This window comes from Electrophorus electricus, chromosome 9 (genome assembly GCF_013358815.1).
Source record: "Electrophorus electricus isolate fEleEle1 chromosome 9, fEleEle1.pri, whole genome shotgun sequence".
Lineage (NCBI taxonomy): Eukaryota > Metazoa > Chordata > Actinopteri > Gymnotiformes > Gymnotidae > Electrophorus > Electrophorus electricus.
Window position 1 is genome coordinate 1,497,501 of NC_049543.1, and position 24,000 is coordinate 1,521,500.

General features: G+C 45.2%; 1 protein-coding gene across 1 annotated transcript in view; it reads left to right on the forward strand.

Moving 5' to 3' along the window:
• Positions 1-14,943, forward strand: part of gnb1l (guanine nucleotide binding protein (G protein), beta polypeptide 1-like) — a 66,234-nt gene extending 51,291 nt beyond the window's left edge. Inside the window, exon 8 of the mRNA XM_035529751.1 lies at positions 14,458-14,943. Coding sequence (XP_035385644.1) covers positions 14,458-14,527 — 70 coding nt within the window. The 3' untranslated portion in view covers positions 14,528-14,943. The remainder of the gene's footprint in view (positions 1-14,457) is intronic.
• Positions 14,944-24,000: the final 9,057 nt, after the last annotated feature.

Here is a 24,000-nt window from a genome sequence, read left to right on the forward strand (position 1 = left end):
AGACAGTCTCACACAACACACTCCCAAAATTACACTTACACAGAAATATACTGGCTTAAAACGTTGCCCACACAATGACACACAGGGTAACATTTACATAAAAAACATGAACTCTGATTAAAAATGAACACACACACACACAGGCATTGTGTGGAGCCTCTGCAGTGTGTTTACTGACTCAAATTAGTCAGCAATGATCCTGCAGAAGATCCAGCATGGGGAGGAATGTGTGTGTGTGTGTGTGTACCTATAGGTTCTAGACACAAAATCATTCACATGTATGAACTAGTGAGTATCTGGGGTGACCCCACTCTGGTCTCACCCCAGGACTCCACTCTCGTCTCACCCCAGGACTCCACTCTGGTCTCACCCCAGGACCCCACTCTGGTCTCACCCCAGGACCCCACTCTGGTCTCACCCCAGGACTTCACCAGTGAGTGGTGTTCCCCCAGTGGCTTTAGCGAGACATGACTGGCAGGGTCCCCACTGGGTTGGAGGGGAGTTGGGGGTATTGTTCAGGAGGTGTTGACCCAGGGCGGCAGGGGGACTTCTAGGACGAAAATGCCCCCACGGGAGTAGAAAGTGTGGTAGATTGACGACTTTGTGCAGTGGGTCAATAACAGGTCCTATACGTCACCTCTGAAACACAGTATCAGGAAACATGGTGGAATGAGACAACGTTGAGCAGAGTAAGTGTGACTGGTCCCACAACGACTGCATGGTTTGTGTGTGTGTGTGTGTGTGTGTGTGGTTGAGCTGTTGGGTGGAGCTGTAGGGTGGAGCTGTGCAGTTCCTGACTGAAGCCCCTCTTCAACTGTGTGTATGTGTGTGTGTGAGTGAGAGAGAGTATTAGAAGTACTCCCTCTACTGGTGTGAGTGTTTGGATGTGAACCTCTCAGATCTCAGGGTCTTATACTCTCTTAAATAAAAAAAAACCAGCGGGTGGTCCAACCCCCCCCCACCCCACCCCCGCACTCAGCTGTGGGACTGTGTGTATATCTGCTGTAAAGGAATAATACCTGTAAAAGGGTACTGCTGTGTGTGTGTGTGTGTGTGTTTGTGTTTGTGTTTTGGGGGTTCTCGGTGCCTTTGGCGTTTGTTCGACCCTTGCTGTGTAATGGGCTTCCTCGTCTTCACTTACACATTCCTGCACACACACACACACACACACACACACACACACACACACACACACACACACACACACACACACACATACTCATATAGTGTCATTTTTCTACTAATGGCAGGACCTTAGCTAAGCAGCACCCCCCCTCCTCCCCTCTCTCTCTCTCTCTCTCGGCTGATTTATTCTCTATGATGTTTTCTCAGGACCACATGGTCTTGGAGTTTGCACTAGAACAGCTCAGGCAGAACCGATGTCATTCAAACCCCAGTTAAATAAATGACCCTGTAAATTTCCCCCAATAATGAGAGCAGCAGCGATGAGAAATGTATGTGTGTGTTAGAGAGAGAGAGAGAGAGAGAGAGAGAGAGGGAGAGAGAGGGAGAAAGAGAGAGAGAGAGAGAGAGAGAGAGAGAGGGAGAGAGAGGGGAGAAAGAGAGAGAGAGAGAGAGCGAGAGAGGGAGCGAGAGAGAGAGAGCGCGGGAGAGAGAGAGAGAGAGAGAGAGAGAGAGAGAGAGAGAGAGAGAGAGCGAGCCAGCTCTATATTTAACTTTACAGCAAAGAGACGTCTACTCTCTCTCTCTGGTAAATAGGGGCAGAGGGAGCATTAACACAGCCCACCCACAGTCAGTGCCTCACTGGGGGCAACTAATCTTCAGTGCTATAGAAGAAACACCATCTTGTGCCTTGTATCTGTTCATAATTCTCTGCTTCTCTCTCTCTCTCTCTCTCTCTCTCTGTGTTTCTCTCTCTCTCTCTGTCCCTGCAGAAGGCTCAGGTGTTTGTCTCTTTATCCATCTCCCTTTCGTCATTATTCTCACATTTTTCCTTTCTACCTCTCCTGGGTTCACAGGCCTGTGATTGGTTGTCTGTTTCCAGTCAATGACATCATCTAGACAGACAGGAGTACAGTGGGATGTCATTGGTTCATTTCAGACGTGAACCAGTCTGCTTCATGTAAAGGTCGGAGATGTATACACACACACACACACACACACACACACACACACACACACACACACACACACACACACACACACACACGTAAAGGCGGAGATGTTACACTGTGGTGAGCTGTGTGTCGATTGGATTTATCGCTGCTGCTGTGATCCCTGCAGTTTTACTCTGGAAGTGAGAGACATTCCTTAATCCCAGGGTGAAATCCCAGATCTGCACGGCACTCTGGAGCTAGCAGCAGCTGGGGCTTGTCCGTGCTCTCAGCATGATCCCAGTCCCACAGCCGTGACCAATGCCCCGCCCCCTTCCACAAGGATCAGATGTGCTCATCATGCTGACATCACAGGGTGTGTGCAGGAGATCCCGTGGACCGACCAACTGAGCTGGATGTCTGAGGATTGAGGTCATAGTGTAGGCTAGGTCAAGATTGACCTTTAAAGAGCTGGAGCTTAGGTAGACTTGTGCTTTTGTGCTTATCTAGTCTGAGGCCTCTGGTGTGTGTGTGTGTGTGTGTGTGTGTGTGTGTGTGTGAGAAGACCAGCAAGTAGTGAGTTGCAGTAGTCTAGCTTTGAGATCACAAGAGACTGCACAAGCACCTGGGCAGCTTCCTGTGAGAGAAAGGGCTGAATCCATTGTATGTTACAAGAGAGAAATCTACAAGACTGGGTAAGATTAGAAACATGAGTTGAGAATGACAACTGCTTGTCCAAAGTTCTGCCCAGGCTACGGGCAGCTTTGGATGGTGATACCAGGGAGTTCTCAAAGGAAACAGTGAGGTCATGGTAAGGGTTGGGAGTACCTGGAATGAACAGAAGCTCAGTTTTACTGGGGTTGAGCTTCAAGTGGTGGGCTGTCATCCATGACGCAATGTCAGTCAAGCATGCTGAGATATGTCTGGAATCCTGCATGTCGGAGGGAGGGAAAGAAAGAATTAATTGGACTTCGTCAATAGCATAGCAGTAGCAGGAGAAGCCATGACAAGATATTATTTCACTAAGAGAACAAGTATACAAAGAGAATAGATGACAACCTAACACTGAGCCCTGGGGGACAGAGTCTACATGGACTGGATGTGGAGCCATATTACATTTACCTGACACTTATCCAAAGTAAGTTACAATTATGACTGAGTACAACTTGAGCAATTGAGGGTTAAGGGTCTTGTTCAGGAGCCCAACATGGTAACTTGGCAGTTGTGGGGCTTGAACTAGTAACTTTCCAATTACAAGTGAAGTACCTTAACCACTGAGTTACCACCTACCTGATAGGACTGAAACCATTTCCCACACAGAGGCTGCAGAGAACAGACAGGAGAATGTTGTGGTTTATTGTGTCAAAGGCTGCTGAAAGGTCTAGAAGAATCAGGACAGATGACAGTTTGGCAGCTTTGGCAGCGTGAGGTTTCTCCATCACTGCTATGAGGGCCGTTTCTGTAGAACGTGCCGGTTTGTAGCCAGACTGATTGGGATCATGCAGCTGCTTCTGGGTGAGGAAAAGAGAGAATTGATTGCAAACTGCTTGTTCAAGAACTTTTGTGCGGAAAGAGAGAAGTGATACCGGTCTGTAGTTGGTTATGTTGGAGCTGCCAAGTGTGGCCTTCTTTAAGTGCAGTACAACCCTGGTGGTTTTAAACGCAGTTGGCACGTGTCCAGAGGATGAGGATTTGTTGATGATGACATAGAGAGCAAGCATGAAAAATACAATTATACTTGTTTATTTATTTATTTGTTCCTTTACATTTAAGGGTATATAAAATTGTATGTATATGTGTATATATATGTATAATATATGTATATTATCATTTCCCTTTTCTCATTTTAACTTCAAGTATTCTGTCCTGCTAATTGCACACATTAAGAGTTCTACAATATTTGTTAATACAGTAAAAGTTCATTCTTGTTTTAAGGCTGCTTGGTACCCTTGTAGCTGAATCTGAGAGAGAGACAGAGAGACAGAGAGAGTGAGAGACAGAAAGAGAGAGACTATTTATTATTATTAACTATTTATTATTAATAACTATTTATTATTATTAACTATTTATTATTTTCCATCCTTCCATTATTTATTTATTTTATTTTATTTTCACTTCTTCCCTTTATTAATATTTCAGACCAATCACAGATTCTCTAACTCTTAATTTCCATAATTGCCAAAGTTGTAATGATGTGTAATATTATAATACTGCTTTGGCAATACTGTTATTATATATGGTCATGCCAGTGAAGCTTACTGAACTGAACTGAACTGAGAGAGAGAGAGAGTGAGAGTGAGAGAGAGAGAGAGACAGGGAGAGAGAAGGAAGGAGAGAGAGAGAGGGAAAAAGAGAGAAAGAGAGTGTGGGTGTGTGTGGGTATTTGTGGCTACTATATATCAGTACCCTCCATTGATACAGACTTTCCAACTAGCCAGCCATTACCTGCTACGCTCAGACGATCTCTCCATCACGTCAGGTCTGGACTGCAGACACTTCATAGACTTCATATCCCACAGTGCTAAGCCCTAGCCAGGCAGGAGTCCCAGTGGGACGGGGTTTGGGGGGGGCGTATCCACAAGGTCGCATTCCTGTAGGTTTCACTGACTGAATCATTGTGTGATGTCAATGACCCAAATCCTCTCTTTCTCTCTCAGGCCAGGGGCAAAATAGGCAAGATTCCTTTGGACAGGCTGCAAATGTTTGATCGAGTAGCTGTGCTGGGGCATTTGGATAGGTGGCATTAGGGGGTGGGGGGCATTTCAGTGCATGTTCAGTCTTCAGAACTCCTTGCACATGATGCAAGGTGGTTATCAGTCATCGATTACTGATTAAGAAACTGTTGATCTTTGGCTATTGATTTTGGAGATTAAGACACAAAGGAAGACATTTTGGTGTGTGGCATAAAAAGAAATGGAGCGTTTATATGATGTGCAGCTTGTGGTATTAATTCTTTCCCTGTAATCTGTGGTCCTTAGAGGTCTATAGTGTAAGGTCTACAGTGCATGGTCTACGGTGTAAAGTCTACGTTGTAAGGTCTATAGTGTAAGGTCTACAATGCATGGTCTATGCCATAGACTCTATGGTGTAAGGTCTCCAGTGTAAGGTCTAGAGTGTAAGGTCTATGGTGCAAGGTCTACAGTGTAAGGTCTAGGGTGTAAGGTCTATGGTGCAAGGTCTACAGTGTAAGGTCTAGAGTGTAAGGTCTATGGTGCAAGGTCTACAGTGTAAGGTCTAGAGTGTAAGGTCTATGGTGCAAGGTCTACAGTGCATTTAATAAAGAATACATTTGAGAGGGAAAACCCCCATCTGGCTGAGTATCAGAAATTGAACTGAAGTCACAGTGAAAACGATAAATTTACACAATTAGCAAAAACACCAGATCACGTGTTGCATACGGTGATGTAGAACCGTGTGTGTGTACGTGTGAGTGTATGATTAAAAGGTTACATACTGTAGTTTTCTTTGCATCTGAGTAAACACAGTGCATGTGTCTGCCTGTCTGTGTGTGTGTGTGTATAGTATCATTTACAATCAGGTTGTGGAAGAATGCGCCTATAATACCTTATGTGTGTGTGAGAGTCGGTGTGTGTGTGTGTCCATATAACAGAATGATTTACAAGTCATATGGCGAGCACATACATCACTCCCCTGCTTGCTCCCTGGCCAGTGCAGTTGCTTTAGTGCCCAACATAAACACTGTCGATGCAAAATCCCTGTTTAAACCCCGCCCCCTTGCCAACGGGGGCCATCCCCTTTAGCACTGCGAGCACACGCATTCCCTACTAGTCACTGGTCAGCTGATAGTCTGACTTCCTCTCACTTTTCACTCACAAGGAGCCGTCTATCATCTGCCTGTCAGCACAGAGACACCCAATAAGGAGTTGTGTATGTAGCAGGTTTGGAGCGTTGTGATTGGGTGGCATGATGGAGGGAGGGATGTGACTGATGTGCAGCTCAGAAGGAGGTGTAGTCTGCACCATAAGGCTAGTCATTTTGAGGTATAACACCTCTGGGTATATCCGGTCTGTCTGTGTGTGTGTGTGTGTGTGTGTGTGTGTGTGTGTGTGTGTGTGTGTGTGTGTGTGTGTGTGTGTGTGTGTGTGTGTGTGTGTGTGTGTGTGTGTGTGTTGGGAAACAACACACTGAGTGAGGTGATTTATAGACCAATAATAAGTGGTTTGTTTGTTTTTGAGGAACTAGAATGGAGACAGAAAGCTAGAACACCTTGGGAGGGAACTGAAGAATGTTACCTGTACAGTTTGACTTGAGCAACTTGCTCAGATCATGAATAATATTTTTTATTATTGAAATAAAAATGTGAGACTTAGTAAGTTGCTCTATATTTATTAATATTGTTATTGTTACTATTAGAATACTATCAGAATACCATCTGAATACTATTAGAATACTATTAGGCTAAAGTGGGAAAGAAGAAAGTTTTTTTAAAGTGAATATTTAAGGTGTTTAGTTGCATATTTAAGTGTTTATCCAGTGGTGCAGTGTTTCTGCACCTGGGTACATGACAGAAAAGAGTCGTGGTGCATGTGTGTGTGTGTGTGTGTGTGTGTGCATGTGTGTGTGTGTGTGTGTGTGTGTGTGTGTGTGTGTGTGTGTGTGTGTTGAGGGTGACGGTTTGAGTGGAGCAGCACTAGAGGTTGGAAGGCAGTGTGGTCAGAACTGAGGTTGATTAGGGGTGTGGGAGCTGGTCCAGTTAAGGTTTGGTAGAGGAGTGTGTGTGTGCGTGTGTGTGTGTGTGTGTGTGTGTGTGTGTGTGTGTGTGTGTGTGTGTGTGTGTGTGTGTGTGTGTTGAAGGTTAAGGCTTGGTAGAGGAGCATCTGAAATCTGCTGCAAGGTACTTTGAGAAGCCAGTGAGGAGACACAGCAGGAGGTGACACTGGAGAACTTTGGGAGGTGCGAAACTAGCCGTGCAGCTGCACTCTGTACGAGGAGCAGGGGTCTGATGATACTGAGGAGAAGACCTGCCAGGAGCGAGCTGGAATAGTCCAGTCTGGAGAGGAGAAGGACTGAACAAACACCCGAGTGGCTTGTATGCAGAGAAATGACCGGAGGTGGGTGGGTCTAAACCCAACGCGTTCATGATTTCAGTTACTGGACACATTAGCTGTAATGATGGTTCAGAGGACATTTTTTCCTGGTTCTTCAAAGTCCACCATCCCACACATGGATTAAACCCAGATCTGGTATTGCACTCAACAGTGATTGGCTGTTAGTCAAAGATCGTGGACTTAATTGAATGACGTAATCGTGGACTAGGGAACAGATTTCACCTCACTGCTCAAAGACTCACAAAACGGTCACTGTTAGTGGAGTCACGTAAGGTGAAGGTGTGCTGTCCGGTCCGCACAGCCCTGGAGCTGCTGGGGGGATTTTCATTCCAGCCATGCAGGATCAAATCTGAAACTCCAGACTCCAGTGAGTAATCCATTGGGAATGAGGCACGTTCCTGCATGGTCAGAGCGAAGACCTGTAGTGGCACAGAGTCCGGCAGGGCAGAGAGAGGCACGGGTAGTATGGTGACATCAGCGTGATCTGGGAAGGAAAGGACACAGAGACACACACACACACACCGGAGAATCAGAACACAGCCACACACATCACATTGAACTCAGCAGTAATGAAATATAATGTCTGTAACAGATGTAGTCTGCATGGAACATGAGACATGGAACTCTAAAGCTGATGCCTGTTTTGCATTTTATGTCTATGCAGCGAAATCTTAGATGTCGCGCTTTGCAGTGGAATACGGCAGCTAAGAGTCCCAGCTAAGAGTCCCAGCTAAGGGTCTCAGATAAGAGTCCCAGTTAAGAGTCCCAGCTAAGAGTCCCAGCTAAGAGTTCCAGTTAAGAATCCCAGGTAAGAGTCTCAGATAAGAGCCCCGGTTAAGAATCCCAATTAAGAACCCGTCCAGATTAATTTCCAGTCTGTTCATTATTCTGTTGCAGTCATCATTTTGTGGACTTCCAGCATCGGAGCCACTGATGGGGCTTTGGGCCTTTCCCATCATCCCTTGCGCTGATGTCACTGCGATGAAGGCCCGGTACAGATTATGCCTTCAGCCTTTTTGAGATACGATCTAAACACAGTGCCACTGGCTCCGCCGTCCAGTGAGCTGCATGAACTTACATGATAAAACTGAAGAAACAGTGGCGGTAATTCAGCCTGGATGAGGACATAAAGAAAAAGTCGACACTGTGGTGTTTTAAGTAGGTTTTTTGTCGTAGTGCTCTATGTATTCTTAGAGGGTTGAAGATGGTGTTATATTACAGACTTAAAGTATATATACGGTCTCTCTGTGTGTAAAGTTTAAGTGATTGACATTATTATCATGATTCGTGAATGTAAGAGGCCTATAAGCTAAAAGTGTGTGTGTGAGATGTCTGCTGGGGTCCAGTCCAATTTTGATTTATGAGGCTGGCTAGTTCTCTTCACCAGTGTTTAGTGTACAGCGAGATCCTGTCAACTTATATGACACACCTCCATAAATTACTGATCATTTAAAGCAACAAAGTGTGTGTGTGTGTGTGTGTATGTGTGTGTGCGTGTGTGTGCGTGCATGCACGCGTGTGTGTGTGTGTGTATGGGTGGGTTGGTGGGAGAAAGAGAGAGTAATGATTTATGACCAACATGTAGGACATAATTTCAGCGTAGTTTAGCAGATGGCTCGCTAATAGCTCATGAATCTTCAGCGTTTTTACAGTGTAACAGACGACTGTTAATCAGTTGTGATTTACGTAACACTTCAGACGTCTCCTGATGTGGTGTGAGAGTGGAGAACCACAGTGTTGACCCATGCACTCACATGCCCGCTAACTTGCATGCTGACCTCTGATACCCAGCGACTCTGGACCAGAGCTGGAGACGTTTGATTTCAACAAAAGTCCTGCCGCATTTATTTTGATTACTTTCACAAAGTAATTCTCAAACTAATTATGAAATCCAGGCTGTTGGAATTAAATCCTGGGGAGAAATTTGTTCTTTCTAAACTTGAACCGGGAGTGGACTGAACAGGTTCTGGACTGGTTCTGGACTGAACGGGTTCTGGACTGTTGGAAAGGCAACAATACAGGTCTGACCTTGGAATGTGATGAAAAGTTCCTTCGATGCCTGGCTTGTGTCAGTCTGAGCGTGCTTGCTTTACGTTGTGCTGGAGGAGGGATCAGTAAAGAAATGCCATCGGCTGCTTGTGATTGGCTGAGGAGTTCTGACTAGATGCATGTTCAGACCTGCTCACCACAATAAAAACAGTCTATTAAAATCCTGTTTCCTGGAGTCAACCCACAGATATGCAGCAAAGCATAGTTCAGGTGTGCGTGTCTGTGTGTGTCTGTGGAGTGTGTTTACACGTTCCTCAGAAAGAAGGTGTGTGTTTGTGCGTACAAGGGTTGTTCAAACTTCTGACAGAGAGGGTATGTGTGTGCATGTGTATGTGTGTGCACGTGTGCGTGTGTCTGTGTGTGTGCGCGTGTGCTTGTGTACGTGCGTGTGCATGTGTGTGAAAACACACACTCTTGGATGATAGTGTATAGACTACATGCAGAATTAGGGCTTCTCAGTAAAGTAACACCAGGCTCAGTCCCTCCCTGATAGGTGGTCTTGAGGTGTGTGTGTGTGTGTGTGTGTGTGTGTGTGTGTGTGTGTGTGTGTGTGTGTGTGTGTGTGTGTGAGAGAGAGAGAGAGAGAGAGAGAGATTTCTGTTCCAAGATTGTGTCTGTGTGAGCAAGAGAGAAAAAGAGAGGAGAGGGAGAGAGTGTGTGTGTGTGTGTGTGTGTGTTTGCATGTATTCGCGTGTGTGTGCAGGTGTGTGTGTGTGTATGTGCGTGTGTGCATGCATGCGTGTGTGTGTGCGCGTGGGTGCGTCTGTGCATGTGTGTGTGGACTCCCTTTCCCCCACACTCCCCAGGGACGATTGAGGGGGTCTGGCCTGCTCTCTGTGTGTCTCCTCAGTTCTCCTCCCTCCTCAGGGACCTCCCCTTCTCCACTCCACTCCAAAATTTATGCAAAGACAATAATCCCTAATTGCAGTATCGCTTTACCAGCACATTCCTCCCGAGCCTGTTAGCAGCTCTGTCTGATCGCCAGTTCATGGTGTTCCTGTGGTGTTCCTGTGGTGTTCCTGTGGTGTTCCTGTGGTTTTCCCGTGGTTTTCCATGGGAAGAGAGAGAGGAGAATGGGAGAAGAACCCCCCCCCCCTCCCAAAAAATGCCACCACCGTGTTTCGATTCTCATGCTATTATGAGTTTTTGTTCCACGGGCTTGACTTTGAGTTCTTTGTGACATTCTTAGACTACAAGTGATGTGTAGTTCAGTGGGTCTGACCCATGGGATAGAGAGTGAGTGTGGAATACACACTACAACACAGAGCAGTATGAAATACACGCTAAAACACAGAACAGTGTAGTGTTCAGTACTGTGTAGTGTACTGTGTAGAGTGTACTGTACTGTGTGCAGTGTACTTTACTTTGTAGCGTGTTCAGTACTGTGTAGAGTACTATACTGTATAGTTTTCAGTACTATGTAGAGTGTACTGTACTGTGTAGTGTTTAGTGCTATGTAGAGTGTTCAGTACTGTGTAGAATGTACTGTACTATGTCAAGTGTTCAGTACTATGTAGCATGTACTGTACTGTGTAGTGTACTGTGTAGTGTGTTCAGTACTATATAGTGTTCAGTACTGCGTAGAGTGTACTGTACTGTGTAGCATGTACTGCGCAGTGTTTAGTACTGTGTAGAGTGTACTATACTGTGTAGAGTTTTCAGTACTGTGTAGAGTGTACTGTACTGTGTCAAGTGTTCAGTACTATGTAGCATGTACTGTACTGTGTTGTGTACTGTGTAGTGTGTTCAGTACTGTGTAGAGTGTATTGTACTATGTGGAGCGTTCAGCACTGTGTAGAGTAATCAGTATTGTGTAGAGTGTTCAGTATTGTGTAGAGTGTTCAGTACTGTGTAGAGTGTTCTGGACTAAGTAAAGTGTTCAGTAGTGTGTAGAGTGTTCTGTACTGTGTATAGTGTTCAGTATTGTGTAGAGTATACTCTACTGTGTAGAGTGTTCTGTACTGTGTAGAGTGTTCTGGACTATGTAAAGTGTTCAGCACTGTGTAGTGTTTAGTACTGTATAGAGTTTACTATGTAGAGTGTTCAGTACTGTGTAGAGTAATCAGTATTGTGTAGAGTGTTCAGTATTGTGTAGAGTGTTCAGGACTATGTAAAGTGGTTAGTACTGTGTAGAGTGTTCTGTACTGTGTATAGTGTTCAGTATTGTGTAGAGTATACTCTACTGTGTAGAGTGTTCTGTACTGTGTAGAGTGTTCTGGACTATGTAAAGTGTTCAGCACTGTGTAGTGTTTAGTACTGTATAGAGTGTACTATGTAGAGTGTTCAGTACTGTGTAGAGTAATCAGTATTGTGTAGAGTGTTCAGTATTGTGTAGAGTGTTCAGGACTATGTAAAGTGGTTAGTACTGTGTAGAGTGTTCTGTACTGTGTAGAGTGTTCAGTATTGTGTAGAGTATACTGTACTGTGTAGAGTGTTCAGTACTGTGTAGAGTGTTCTGGACTATGTAGAGTGTTCAGTACTGTGTAGAGTATACTGTACTGTGTAGAGTGTTCTGGACTATGTAAAGTGTTTAGTACTGTGTAGAGTGTTCTGTACTGTGTAGAGTGTACTATGTAGAGTGTTCAGTACTGTGTAGAACGGTGTAATGTGCTATTAGAGTTGTTTTCTGAGTACAGTCATGGACGACTGCAACAACAAAAGATGTCAAATGCTCTGTCATACTTCTGTCACACCTCTCCTTATCTCCCTCTTTCTTTGTCATCAGTTGAAGCTCTCTCCCTCTCAAGCACTTTCTGTTCTATGGGAGTCCAGCACTGTGCTTGCTACTGCCCTACCCTACTCTATCCTTTCTTCCTCTCTCTCTCTCTCTATGCCTCTCCCTCTAAGCCACCATTAACTATTCCTTTCTGCGCTGGGTGTTTGTTATGGTGTCCGGACAAGCTGGTCAGCCATTGCCTCAGTGTCTGGCTAGTCTCCAGGCTGTCCAAACACGCTGCACCTGACCTGCACCAAGTGGATTATGGGATTTTGAGTCTGGGAGTAAACGTGTGATGTATTTGAGCCGAAGATCCACCAGACCCACTGTGGTTCGTTCACAGCTGCATGTCTAAGTCCAGTTTATTGAACTTTCCATTAGACAAGGTTGGTGTTTGCAGGAGTGTAGCATGACAGAGGGTCCATTTGGATTAAGTGAGAGTTCTCTTAATGATGTAATAATGGCATAGCTGTCACAATAGTCAGCAAACAGGTTCTAGAATGACGCAGAATATTCTTAAATCAGCTTTACTTATCCAGTGAAAGTGATGGCGGCATAAACAGACGTGGCTGCCAGTGGGGGAAGGGAGTGGATAGGTCAACAGGTCAATAAGGAGCAGGATTAGTGAGACTGGCACCTGTCGTGCTTAAGATCTTGACCTTCACTGGTCTGTTGGAAAATGCTATCCATGTAGATCCATATGAAGAAGAAAGCTTTAATTTAGCTCTTTCCCAAGTCTTTGATCGTAATGCCTATTTCACTGTCTCTCTCCGTCTGTGTGTGTAGTTTAAGATTTAGAGTGTAGGATTTAACAGGTTTGGTAGTGCACATCGTTACACGCCAACCAAGCACAAAGATATTGTTTTTAGTGGTGCGATTTGTACTGTACTTATCATACCGTTCTTTTGAACGCAGCGTATTTTCTTTGGAGATTTACTAGCACGACCTTGCCTCACCTGAGAATTCAGCGTTCGAAATGCGCGTACGCGTTTCTGACGTCCTCTGTCGCGCTGCCTCGCAGGGGGAACGCGCTGGGCCACAGCAGTTGCGTTTGTCGTGTATGAAAAAGACAGATGATACTAAATCCCCAGATTAGCTGAGTACACTGCTCACGCGGGGGCTTCAGCTGAGCAGACGAATAAAATCTCGCAGGAATTCGCTTTTGAACGCAAATTGAAACACTTGATTGCATATGTACAAAAAAGGGGATCTTAACTCATAGATGGATTCAGCTCCGCGCGAACCCGTGGCACGTACCAGAGCACGTTTTCTTTAAACGGTTTCTAAACGCCTGTGTCTGAAGTAGCGTACATTTACAGCGCCAGAATTGACCAAATACGTCTGTATATGGAAATAACAAGTCGGACTCCCAGTTGGAAAGTGTTTCGTAATGTCGCGTTTGCGTGTTCACGTGCGTTTCCCAGTCACTTTTTTTACATTCCTTTGTTCTCGAGCCTCCACACTGTTCTGAGCTCAGTCAGTTTAAAAAAAAAAACGGCTTCAGATATTGTTTTAGCCTAACATAATTTATGTGTGTCATAATTACACTAGCCTATGACATTTAAAAAAGCATTTTTGTCAATTATCTATCTGGTTACATTTACAGCATTTGGCTGACACTTTTATCCAAAGCGACTTATAATTATGACTGAGTACAAATTGAGCAATTGAGGGTTAAGGGTCTTGCTCAGGGGCCCAGCAGTGGCAAGCTGGCAGTGGTGGGACTTGAACTAGCAACCTTCTGATTACCAGCTCAGTACCTTCATCACTGAGACGCGCTCGGCGTATCGTGCAGACGAGAATCTCTTATCTTAAAAGTCTTTCCTTGGCTCAGCTCCAAACACCGTGGAGTCAGAGAGCGAATGTCTGACACTGGCCCATTTTTTTTCTGTAAATGTGCGATACGAAACCATCGGAGTCTGAAAGGATTACACGTCGTTTTAAAAACTTACAACTTTTACCAGCTGTTGTAAAACCGAGGCGAAAGGCTCGAGGCGGAGACTTAATCGTAACGAGAAAGGCCTCCGAACGCCAAGGTGAATATTATCCCGGAGGCAACCTGGCAAGGCGGCGAGGTGGAGGGATAGCTCAGGAGCGGTACTTTATTTAGATGACAAATTACAGGTATACTTTCATGACAGGTACGTTATTCTGAGCAGGCGTTTCGCCAAGTTCCGGATTGTGTGCGAGTATGACAATGATTGTGTATGAGGGTAACAACAACAAAAAAAGATTACTACAAAAATGACACCTAATTTCCCGTTTCCGAGTTCCCCGAGAGTGCGACACCCACCCGAGAGTTAGAAAACTGCGCTGTTTTTCCTAGTTGTGTTTACCACAATCCAAACATTAACTTTGTTGTTTTGCAACATTACCCGTGAGTGTGTGCTGACATTTATGCTATTGTACTGCGTACGCGTGCGTGCGAGCACACGTGTGCATGTGCGTGCTCAAAGGAGCTTCTACATTCATCCCGACTTGGCTTGTAATCACAGATAATCAATCAACTGTCTGCGGTTGAATTTATGCACACAGCTCTCTAATGACATGTCTTAACCCTCTTTCCCAGAGTCTTGGGTGAAAGATATCCTGAACACAGCTGCGCGCGATGGGTGGAGCTGTTCTCTTACTGGAGCTAATCGGACAGAAGAGTCTCGTGAAGTGGGCACCAGACCACCTACTGTCTCCGATTTCCATGAAATCCATATCGCATGTCATATTGTTTAAGACACAGTAGCCAAACCTAATGCTGACATAATACTCCAAACACTCTCTCTGACTGTGTGTGTGTGAGGAAGAAGCATTCAGTGTCCCTGTCTCTGCACAGTGCGACTAGTCTTGATGGATAATTTGTTTTCACCGTGGCGTGCTCGCGTCGCAAAAGAAGCGATGAAGAAGAAAAAATACCCCACTTGAACGTGTAAATAAACCGATTTTTTCCTCTTTTCACACGTCAGATGAAGCATTCACACCATCAGCCCACCGTTTGCTCCCCCTAGATTGGTGTGTTTAGTGGTGATTGCGAGCTTGGCTAGTTAGCTTAGCGTGATGGCCGAGGAAGGAGACAAGCGCGAGCAAAATGGTTGAAATAAAGCAGGTTGTTATTACGTTCTGCTCTTGTGCTTTAGTCTATGTACGTCGATCATAACAAAACGTTCTCTCTCTCTCTCTCTCTCTCTCTCTCTCTCTCTCTCTCTCTCTCTCTCTCTCTCTCTCTCTCTCTCTCTCTCTCTCTCCTCTCTCTCTCTCTCCTTTGTTCTAGTTAATGCACCTTAACAATCAGTTTCGTTTGTTTCATTCAAACTCTTAGACAGAGACTTCCTGTGGCTTCGTCCTTATTTCCTGCACATTCCACGCCCGTGACATTACGTTTAGATAAATGTATATTAAAGAGGAGCAGGATAAATTAAACTCTATTTTGTAAAGTGAAATTGTCTTATTTAATTGAATGTTCATTTAATTGGTTTGGTAGACATGTGCAATTTGTTCAGTGAAAGTGAAAGTATTTATTTAAGTTAGCATGTTAGAGATGTACCTTTTAAAGCAGAAAGACACAGGAACTGTTGCTAAAACGAACACTTAAAATATAAATTTATTGCACGTCAACATCGTTATAGTGTTGAACAACGTTATGATACGTGGCGCGTTTTCTTTGTATCGTGCAGGCCTCCCCCAATTAATGAGAAACAGAGCGGGCTGGGGTGTTTCAGGGAAGAGTCTAAAACCAGTGACCTCTACATTACCTGTTCATGCCCACTTGGGCAGTCACAGCCACGGTGCATACCTTCTCTGTAGCTGAAAAATAACACATTTAACTTTAACTGTGAAGCAGGCAACATGGAATGCTTCCTGGAAAATGGTGAATAATGATGAACCCTCTGACTTCATAGGGTTGGCTTGGCTGGAAGGAGTAGTTGCTCTTATGAACACCTCGTGAACACTCTATGAACACTGTGAACACCTTATGTACACCCTATGAACTCCTTATGAACACTATGAACACATTATGAATACCCTATGAACACTTTATGAATATTTTATGAACACCTTATGGCCTGGCAGATACCTCTGGCAAAAGTGCCTATGCCAACAGCTTGGAAGCTCAGGATAACATCAGAGATGACGTCTGTCAATCCCGTGATACTGCACTGTGCAGAAGGTCTCATTCTGAGAAACATCTTCTCTTGGGGGACTTTAATGCTCAAGTAGGTTGTGATGACAATTTCTGGAAAGAAGTCATTGGAAGACACTTCTTATGATTTGCTCAGTTTATCAACTGGTAATAATAAACAGTTTTAAAGACAAAAAGCAAATATAAACAATAGACACATACCTGTCTAAACACTGCCACCTGCTGGGCTACGTTATTGATCGTGATGGTGATTTTAAAGAATGTATCTGTAACCTGGGTTACACGTGATGCTGAAATGCCATGTCAACACAATGGACTGAACTGAAGTCAATTCTACATGCTGTTGCTTCAGAAACTATTGGTTTGACACAAAAGCTACAGTTATCAAGCTCGAGGAATTCCCAGGTTCCCTCAACTCCTTGCAGCCATTAAAAGTATGAAGAACAACAAAGGGCCTTTTCCTGATGGTCAAGCAGGAATGTAGCTAACTAGTGAGGTAGCTAACTAGCGAGGTAGCTAACTAGCGAGGTTGTGAAGCCTTTCAGGTCCCTTAGCGCTTGTTTTATCTCTGGCTTGGTCTAGTTCTGTCTTTTTAGCTTGCTTTTTTTTCTTCTGTTTACTTGTCTTTATTGTGTTAGCTGTTGTTGATAAAGGAGGGATAGGCAGTTTTTTCACTGATGATGGTTTTCTGTCCACCATTGGTTTTGTGAAGTTCCTAAGTCGGCTCGCCGATTGCGCTTGATTAAGCGAGAGCATGCAAACAGTGATTGACACTTGGTCAGACACTCCTCCTGGCTCTGATTGGTTGTTTTGATTTGGGCGTGATGGATTCTTGTAGCTTTTCCTACGTCTGCTCTGTAAGTTTTTTGTATCACCCAGATTTCTCTGGTGGTATGCAAGCCGAATATGTGTTGGGGTCAGCAGTCTGCACCCGTCACACTGTGGTGAAGCAGGGGTGTATACTTGTCCCTGTGACTTTCAAATTTTTTTTGGCAGCAGTCACACTTCTGTGTCACAACTCGCTCAAGAGAGAAAACGGCTTACAGGTTAAATTTCATCTAGATGGGAACCCATTCAATATCCGATGCCTCCAGGCCAGAACGCACACTCCTGCTGTCTACATCCATGAGCTGCAGGGTGCAGATGGCTGTGCACTTTGGTTTCACAATTTTTTGGATAATCTCTCTGGATATTCTCTCTGGATAATCTCTCTGGTGTGCATGGCTCAATGGGTCTTTCAATCAATTCACAAAAAACACAAATGAGATATTTTTCCAAACAAGGGTTCTACCCTCAGTCACACCCATAATTAATATGTCAGGTATATTGTAGGTTTGCCTTCTCAAGGTAGTCCAGCAGTCCTGTGGCCTCGGTAGCATGTCAACTCCTGCCCGCTCAGATGGTGCTGATGTCCACTCTTACTTCAGCTGATTTCGGAAGGCTGTTCTCTCGACTGTTCCAGAATGACTATCTCATCTTATAACGAAGCTACAGTCTACCAAGCAGTCTGTGTTCCAACACTGTTGTATAGCAACGAAACCTGGACATCTCGTCACCATCGTATCAGACCCCTTTGTGGCTTCCATATAAGGTGTCTACAGTGAATCGTCTGTATTTCCTGGGAAGAGCGTATGTCTCATGCTGACATAATTCAGGATACTCTGACACTCAGTATGGAGGCTTCTTTGGCCCAGAGGCAGCTTTGGATCATAAGTTATGTCATCTGAAGGACTGGCTCTCACCTCCCTCACCAGGTGTTCTATGGGCAGCTCCAAGCAAGAAGCACTGGAGACTCTGATATCAACACATGAGATCCCGAGATCAGGGCTGGGCACTCTGAGATCAACACATGAGACTCTGAGATCAGGGCTGGGGACTCTGAGATCAACACATGAGACTCTGAGATCAGGGCTGGCGACTCTGAGATCAACACATGAGACTCTGAGATCAGGGCTGGCAACTCTGAGATCAGCACAGTCTTGTAATGCAATGGACCGTTTAACATGGTGGGTGAGAGACAGGTGAAGTGCTAAGGGTTGTTTGGATGGGTGTGTGTATGTGTGCTCTCTTAACCTGACTCACAGCAAATCCTTAGTTTGATTGATTTCCACACACACACAAGCCCTGATACAGCTTGTCTGTCTTGCTTTTCCAATGATGTCACTATCGTTTTTATCTTCTTTCTTTCTTTGTTTCTTTCGTTTGGCTTTGAAGGTGAGGCGGATATGCGTGTAAGTATTCCAAGCCGAGCATCTTCGGTGACCTGGAACAGCTGTCAGCCATAAGCTCAGAGGTGGGGCTGATGTTAGGAGGCCTTAGCTAAAACAGTTTCGCAACAAAAAACACAACGTTGGCTCTCAGCGTTAAAGCAACTGAAAGGAGATTCTGTCAGTGCAAAAAGGTGCCACATCTGCGATTATGTGTGTTTGAGAATTTTCCCATCCTGCAGATGAATACAAGTGTGCATACAGGACTTTCACAACTCATAGAAGTAATGCATGTGCTACAATCACAACTGTCACATCGTGTAGATGAATACATGTTACATAAATAGGAATGTTGATTGGCCTCAGACATTGCAATAGTCAGTTGTCTTCCCCATACAGAACAGAACATATTGCAGTAAGTTCTTGAAATCTTTCATAATCCAAAATAGCACATATATGAGATAAGATTCAAATAATTTATTTTCACTGCACAAGTATGAGAAAATTTAGTTTGGAGGAAAACACACAATGTATATATATATATATATATATATATATATATATATATATATATATATATATATATATATATATATATAAAACAAGATTGGGCTTATTGAGTTTTCAATGTATTCCTGCTGTGTTGGTAGGCAAGATTAATGCCTTCCCAAAGGTGAAGATGTGTGATTGTGCAATAGGCCAATAAGGGTCAAGGAAATATGGTCTCATAGCTGCCCGCCATTGGCCAACCTGCGTGTGTTTGGTCATGTGATCGAATTGGGAGAAACAGAAACAAATTGGAAGCAGGACAAGTGGCTTGTTTTCCTTCTCTTCTTCCTTGGACCTCCACCACCTCCATCACCTCCTGCTTTAGAGGACAAGAGGAAGGCTCATCCCCTCATCTCTCCATGTGGAGCCCCACACGGATGGGTGGAGTTGTTCACCACAGGTGTAGTGAAGTGGATCGAGCTTTGAAGCTGCATCTGTCAGGTTGGAGCACCAGGTAACACTACACCTGTCATCTGCATTATGCTGCTTCACTCAGATGAACAAAATGACATGGGTTTGAGGCCACCTGTCCCACCCTTTAAAATCACCTCTTACTTCTGTTTCTAGAGAAAATGGACAGTCCTGTCTGCTTTACCCCCCATTTTGATAAAGATCAGCAGAAAGTGAAGGGTAAACTCTTCTTTTATTGATACAGTGGGGAGGGGGCGTAGCTGCGAGGACGAGAGAGCAGCGTGGTTGTCTGTCCTGGGGGTGATCTGCTGGACGTTGATTTACTGCAAAACAGTGACAGAGTGTGTTTGGACAGTCTGACAACTCAAACAAAAATATGAACACAGCCTCTGATTAGGTTCATAGATTACACACTGCAGGGTTTTGATTTGATTTTAATATTCCCTCTCTCCTCTTTAATGTGTAAATGCATGTTTAAATGTACTTTACTGTTTAATCTGTGTTTTTAAATATGCAAATAAACTATACAAATAAACTTTTGTAACTAACTGGAGTTACAGTGTACCAAAGGCATCTGTACATTCACTGTTCAATCAGTGTGTGTGTGTGTGGCAGTAGTACAGTGGAGCACAATGTTCAGGTCTGATTCGAAGAGATTATGTTACAGTACTACACACACACACTCACTCTGACTGAACCGTGTGCAGCAGGTGTTTATGTTAATAGCAGTGAGCTTTAGCTTGTCATGTCATTTTCTGAACCCAGCCATCATGCAGGCATTCAATCTGACAGGAAGGGCCCATTGTTCTCTTCCTGTGGCAAATATCATAAATGTAAGCCGATATGCATCACCTCCCCTACACACACCTTTGTACGTCTGTGCATGTGTGTGTGTCTGTGTGTACATTCAGAGGTATGTGGCGGCTGTACAACAAGCACGCGCCATTTGTGTTGCTGTTACGTCTACTGAGCATGTCAATTACAGCAGCTCTCGCGCTCAGTTACGCCCCCCGGTGGCCGGTGGGCGGGGTCAGAGTGACGCTCCGTTAGTCTGCAGCGGAAATCAATATCATCTTCATTAGTCTTCCTCGCCGGTTTTGTCAGCGGCACTTTTGATGGGCTAATCGTTTCTCAGTCAGGGATCAGCTGAAGACTGACAGGAATTCACTGTTAGCCCTTTGTACCGAACATTCATCATAACCGTAAAAGTTTTTAAACCCGCCTGGGACGTGTGGCATGACGTGTCTTGTTAAGGCACCTGCGCTCGCGCCATTCGCTCGTCCTCGTGTTTTCTCTAAAGCCCAAACGCGCCCTTCTGCCAAGTCAGTGAAGCTTTTTTCTCGCCTATTTTCGCACTCGGCCCGTCCCCGAGTCATTTGTTTCCCACATCGGCACATGCTGTTCGCGTAACAAAACGGCGGCGCGAGGAGCTGCGGAGGTGCGCGCAGCTGCGACCGTGATTGACGTCAAGACGAATCGACCTCCTGCAGCTCGAGCACTGATGTCCGTGACGGAGGCGCGAGGTCAGCTTCCAGCTCGTTATATGCGTCATCCCGAGTGAGACGTTAATAACGGACAGGAAATCGGACTCAGTCGTTTAACGTGACTCGTCTGCGAAACGCACCGGTTTGTTTTTGGAGATTAACTCTGCGCTGCGGACACTCGCCTTCTGAGATTTGAGGAGGATTTTTTTGTTTGTTTTTTTTGCTTTGTTATTTATTTATTTTAAATCAAAACGGAGACTCTACAGTGCATTTCATGTCAGCGGGTTTAAACAGGAAGAGTTCAGTGGGAAATTCACATGGCTCTCTGACGTGGATTATTTCTGGGTGCCGAGATTTACAGCGTTTTTCTCGTTTTGCCTAGGCGGATTTGGCGGTGTGACAGGTCCACACAGCTCTCTGTAGTGTGTGTGTGTGTGTGTGTGTGTGTCCATGTGCTGAACTGTGCCAAAACTAATATACGCAGTGTTTCAAAGAGTGGGCAGCTGACTGGCAGTCCTGGCTGCGTGCCACATACCTGCCAGGTGAGAGGACCTCGTTCAGTGGGCGTGTCTCAGCAGCCCTGAACAGCAGCGACCCAATGAAAAGGCCTCTCCAGTGCAGCAAATCCCCACAGCCTTGTCTGAACAGATCTCTCACTGGGCCTGAGCTCCCAGTGGTGGCGTGGAGCTGAGCCACACCTGATATTGATTCTGGATGGAGACCCAGTGCTACTGATCCATGACTAAACACCATTAACGCAGGGTCATCCACATGGTTTCTGTCTTTAGCCTGTTTGAAGCCTTGGACTCCATAATATTCACTTTAGGTAATTTTAGTGCAAGTATTTAATATTTTAAGTCAGTATTCATGGATTTCATGTGTACCTGGGTAAAGTTACAGTTGTGTTATTTCTGGTTTTATACAAGGATCAATGTGATTCTGTTTGTCTGCGGTTCTGTGGTGAAGCTCTTGTGTTAACACTAATGCTACTAATATTGACAGTAGTTATTCTGAAGATTTCTGGTTACACAACAGCAGAAGAGGGGAAAAAACACTTTGCAACTGCCAGGAAAACAGAAAGGGCTTTGCACACACTTGTCTTAACAGTAAGCAGATGTCAGGAGAAGGTGACTGTCCTGGGGTGTGCAGACGTAATGCTAGATCAAGTAGACACCTGTGAACAGCGGGCCAGACACCCAGTGGTCACGTGGAGATCCAGGTGACCATTTAAAATTTCTCATTTTCTTGCTGTGTTTCTGCTATTAAAACCTCTTAATTTGTCCTGAAACCATTTAAATCGTCCTGAAGGTGTTCGACAGACAGGCAGCCTGAGTGGGGGCCGCTGGTTTAGCGTCTTGCAGGGCACATGGAACTTGGACGCAGGATGTCCTGCCTTTGTCCCTGAATCCCGTGTCTGCAGGGTAGGCAGGTGCGGGACCCCTGGGCAAAGCAGCGTAGCTGAAACATCTGCAGGCCGTCACGGATGCCTGTGGCAGGTAACACGCAGACGGCCGGAGCCGCTGGATAACCAGGGATGGAGGAATGGAAGAAAAATAATCCCACCCGCTCTCTTTGTTTTTGTCTGTCTCTCTCTTGCTCTGCTCTCTTTCTCTCTCTCTCTCGCTCTCTCTCTCTCTCTCTCTTCCCTATCCCAAACCACAAAAGGACGTGCAGCTGACTAACATTTGTAATAAATTCCTTGTGCCCTGACAACATGCACGATGGGGGTTTTTCAAAGACTTGGGTCATGTGCCATGCTCTCTCTCTCCCTTTACCATACGTTTAGCATTACAGCCTGGCTGGCAGCAGGCCAATCGGAGCGAGCGGATCCTCTGCCCCTCCCACACTCACCCCCAGTCACGCACTGCCCTTCTGTCCTGGAGGTTTTGCCTTAATGTCCTTTCGGGCTGATCATGGATGTTTATTTTCCAGAGTTTTGTCTCCTTTCCGGCCTGTTGGCTTCCTGCCCAGTGTATGCTCATTGTAGTCGGACGAGCCACGCTGAATACGGAGAAATACACACTTTTATCGATGAATACAACGATATTTAACTGTTCCAGAGCAAATCCCAACCGAATTCTGTGGTCACACACGGACCTCAGGTTGCCAAGTCACTGTTGTTATAGTCCATTTTCCTGTTTACTGATGGTAAATCGGCCTTATGATGTATACAGCTTGCCATGAATGTTTGATGAGACAGAAATGGAGAGGCAGTCAGTCATAAATGCTCCGGATCAGACTGTGACAGCTTTTGGCGAGTGATCAGACCAGGCAGGAGATCGCCGCCTCCATCCCTGCCGGCAGCACCTGCCACGCCTCCCCGCACCTCCCAACAGCAAATTGCTTCCAGGTTTCTCAGCTCCGGCTAAGTCATAAATGTCACTCAGGAGAAAGCACCTGTGTGACTTGGCGGGCTGAACATTTCTGCAGGGCTCCAAGTGAGGACGTTTCCTTAGTGCCGCAGGACCTGGACGTTTAGGTTTTCTTAAAAGCCATCTCCATAAAGAACGGAAGATCTCCTGTTGTTCCTGGGTTCATAATTTCATACTGCCCAACCTCAGCAGCAGTAAAAGTGCTGTCGTCTGCAGACACTGTGTAGGTGCGAGTATGAACACTGTGCAGGTGTAGGTACAGAGACTGTGTAGGTACAGAGACTGTGCAGGTAGAGACTGTGCAGGTGTAGGTACAGAGACTGTGCAGGTACAGAGACTGCAGGTGCAGGCTGACTTTCTCTCTTTGCAGGATCTGTGGTCCTCCTCTCTCTCTCTCTGTGCTCCTCAGCGATTCTTTGCCTTTTTTCCTCATACCCCACAGTTCTGGCACCTGTCTAGCCGAGGTCACCCTGGAGCTTTCTACACCAACCAGTGTTTGAAAAGATTGACTCCCTTTGCAGTCTAGATAAACAGTGACCAGCTCGGCCCTGTACACAGGAGACGTTCCAGCATTCTGTGTCCCCCTTCCACAACACACATGGGAGCTAGCGCCCCCTTGTGCCTGGAGTTAAGATCATGGGGTGAGCTTAGAGCTTTCACGAAAATAAAGAACAAAAAAGGAAACGTAAAATCACATCAGGGAATAGATTTTGTTCATTCACTGAATACAAAACTCATTTCTGTATTTGTGTATTAAATTAGATACTATAAATAGCAATCTTAAAATAGTGTGTGTGTGTGTGTGTGTGTGTGTGTGTGTGTGTGTCTGCGTGCGCACACCTGTGTATGCGTGCGTGTGTGTGTGTTTCCTGAAAATGCCATCTGTTGAATGTTAAGTGCTGTGCTGTCATGTTTGCTGGCTTCCCTGTCATTGAAAAAAAGAAGAAAAAGAACACA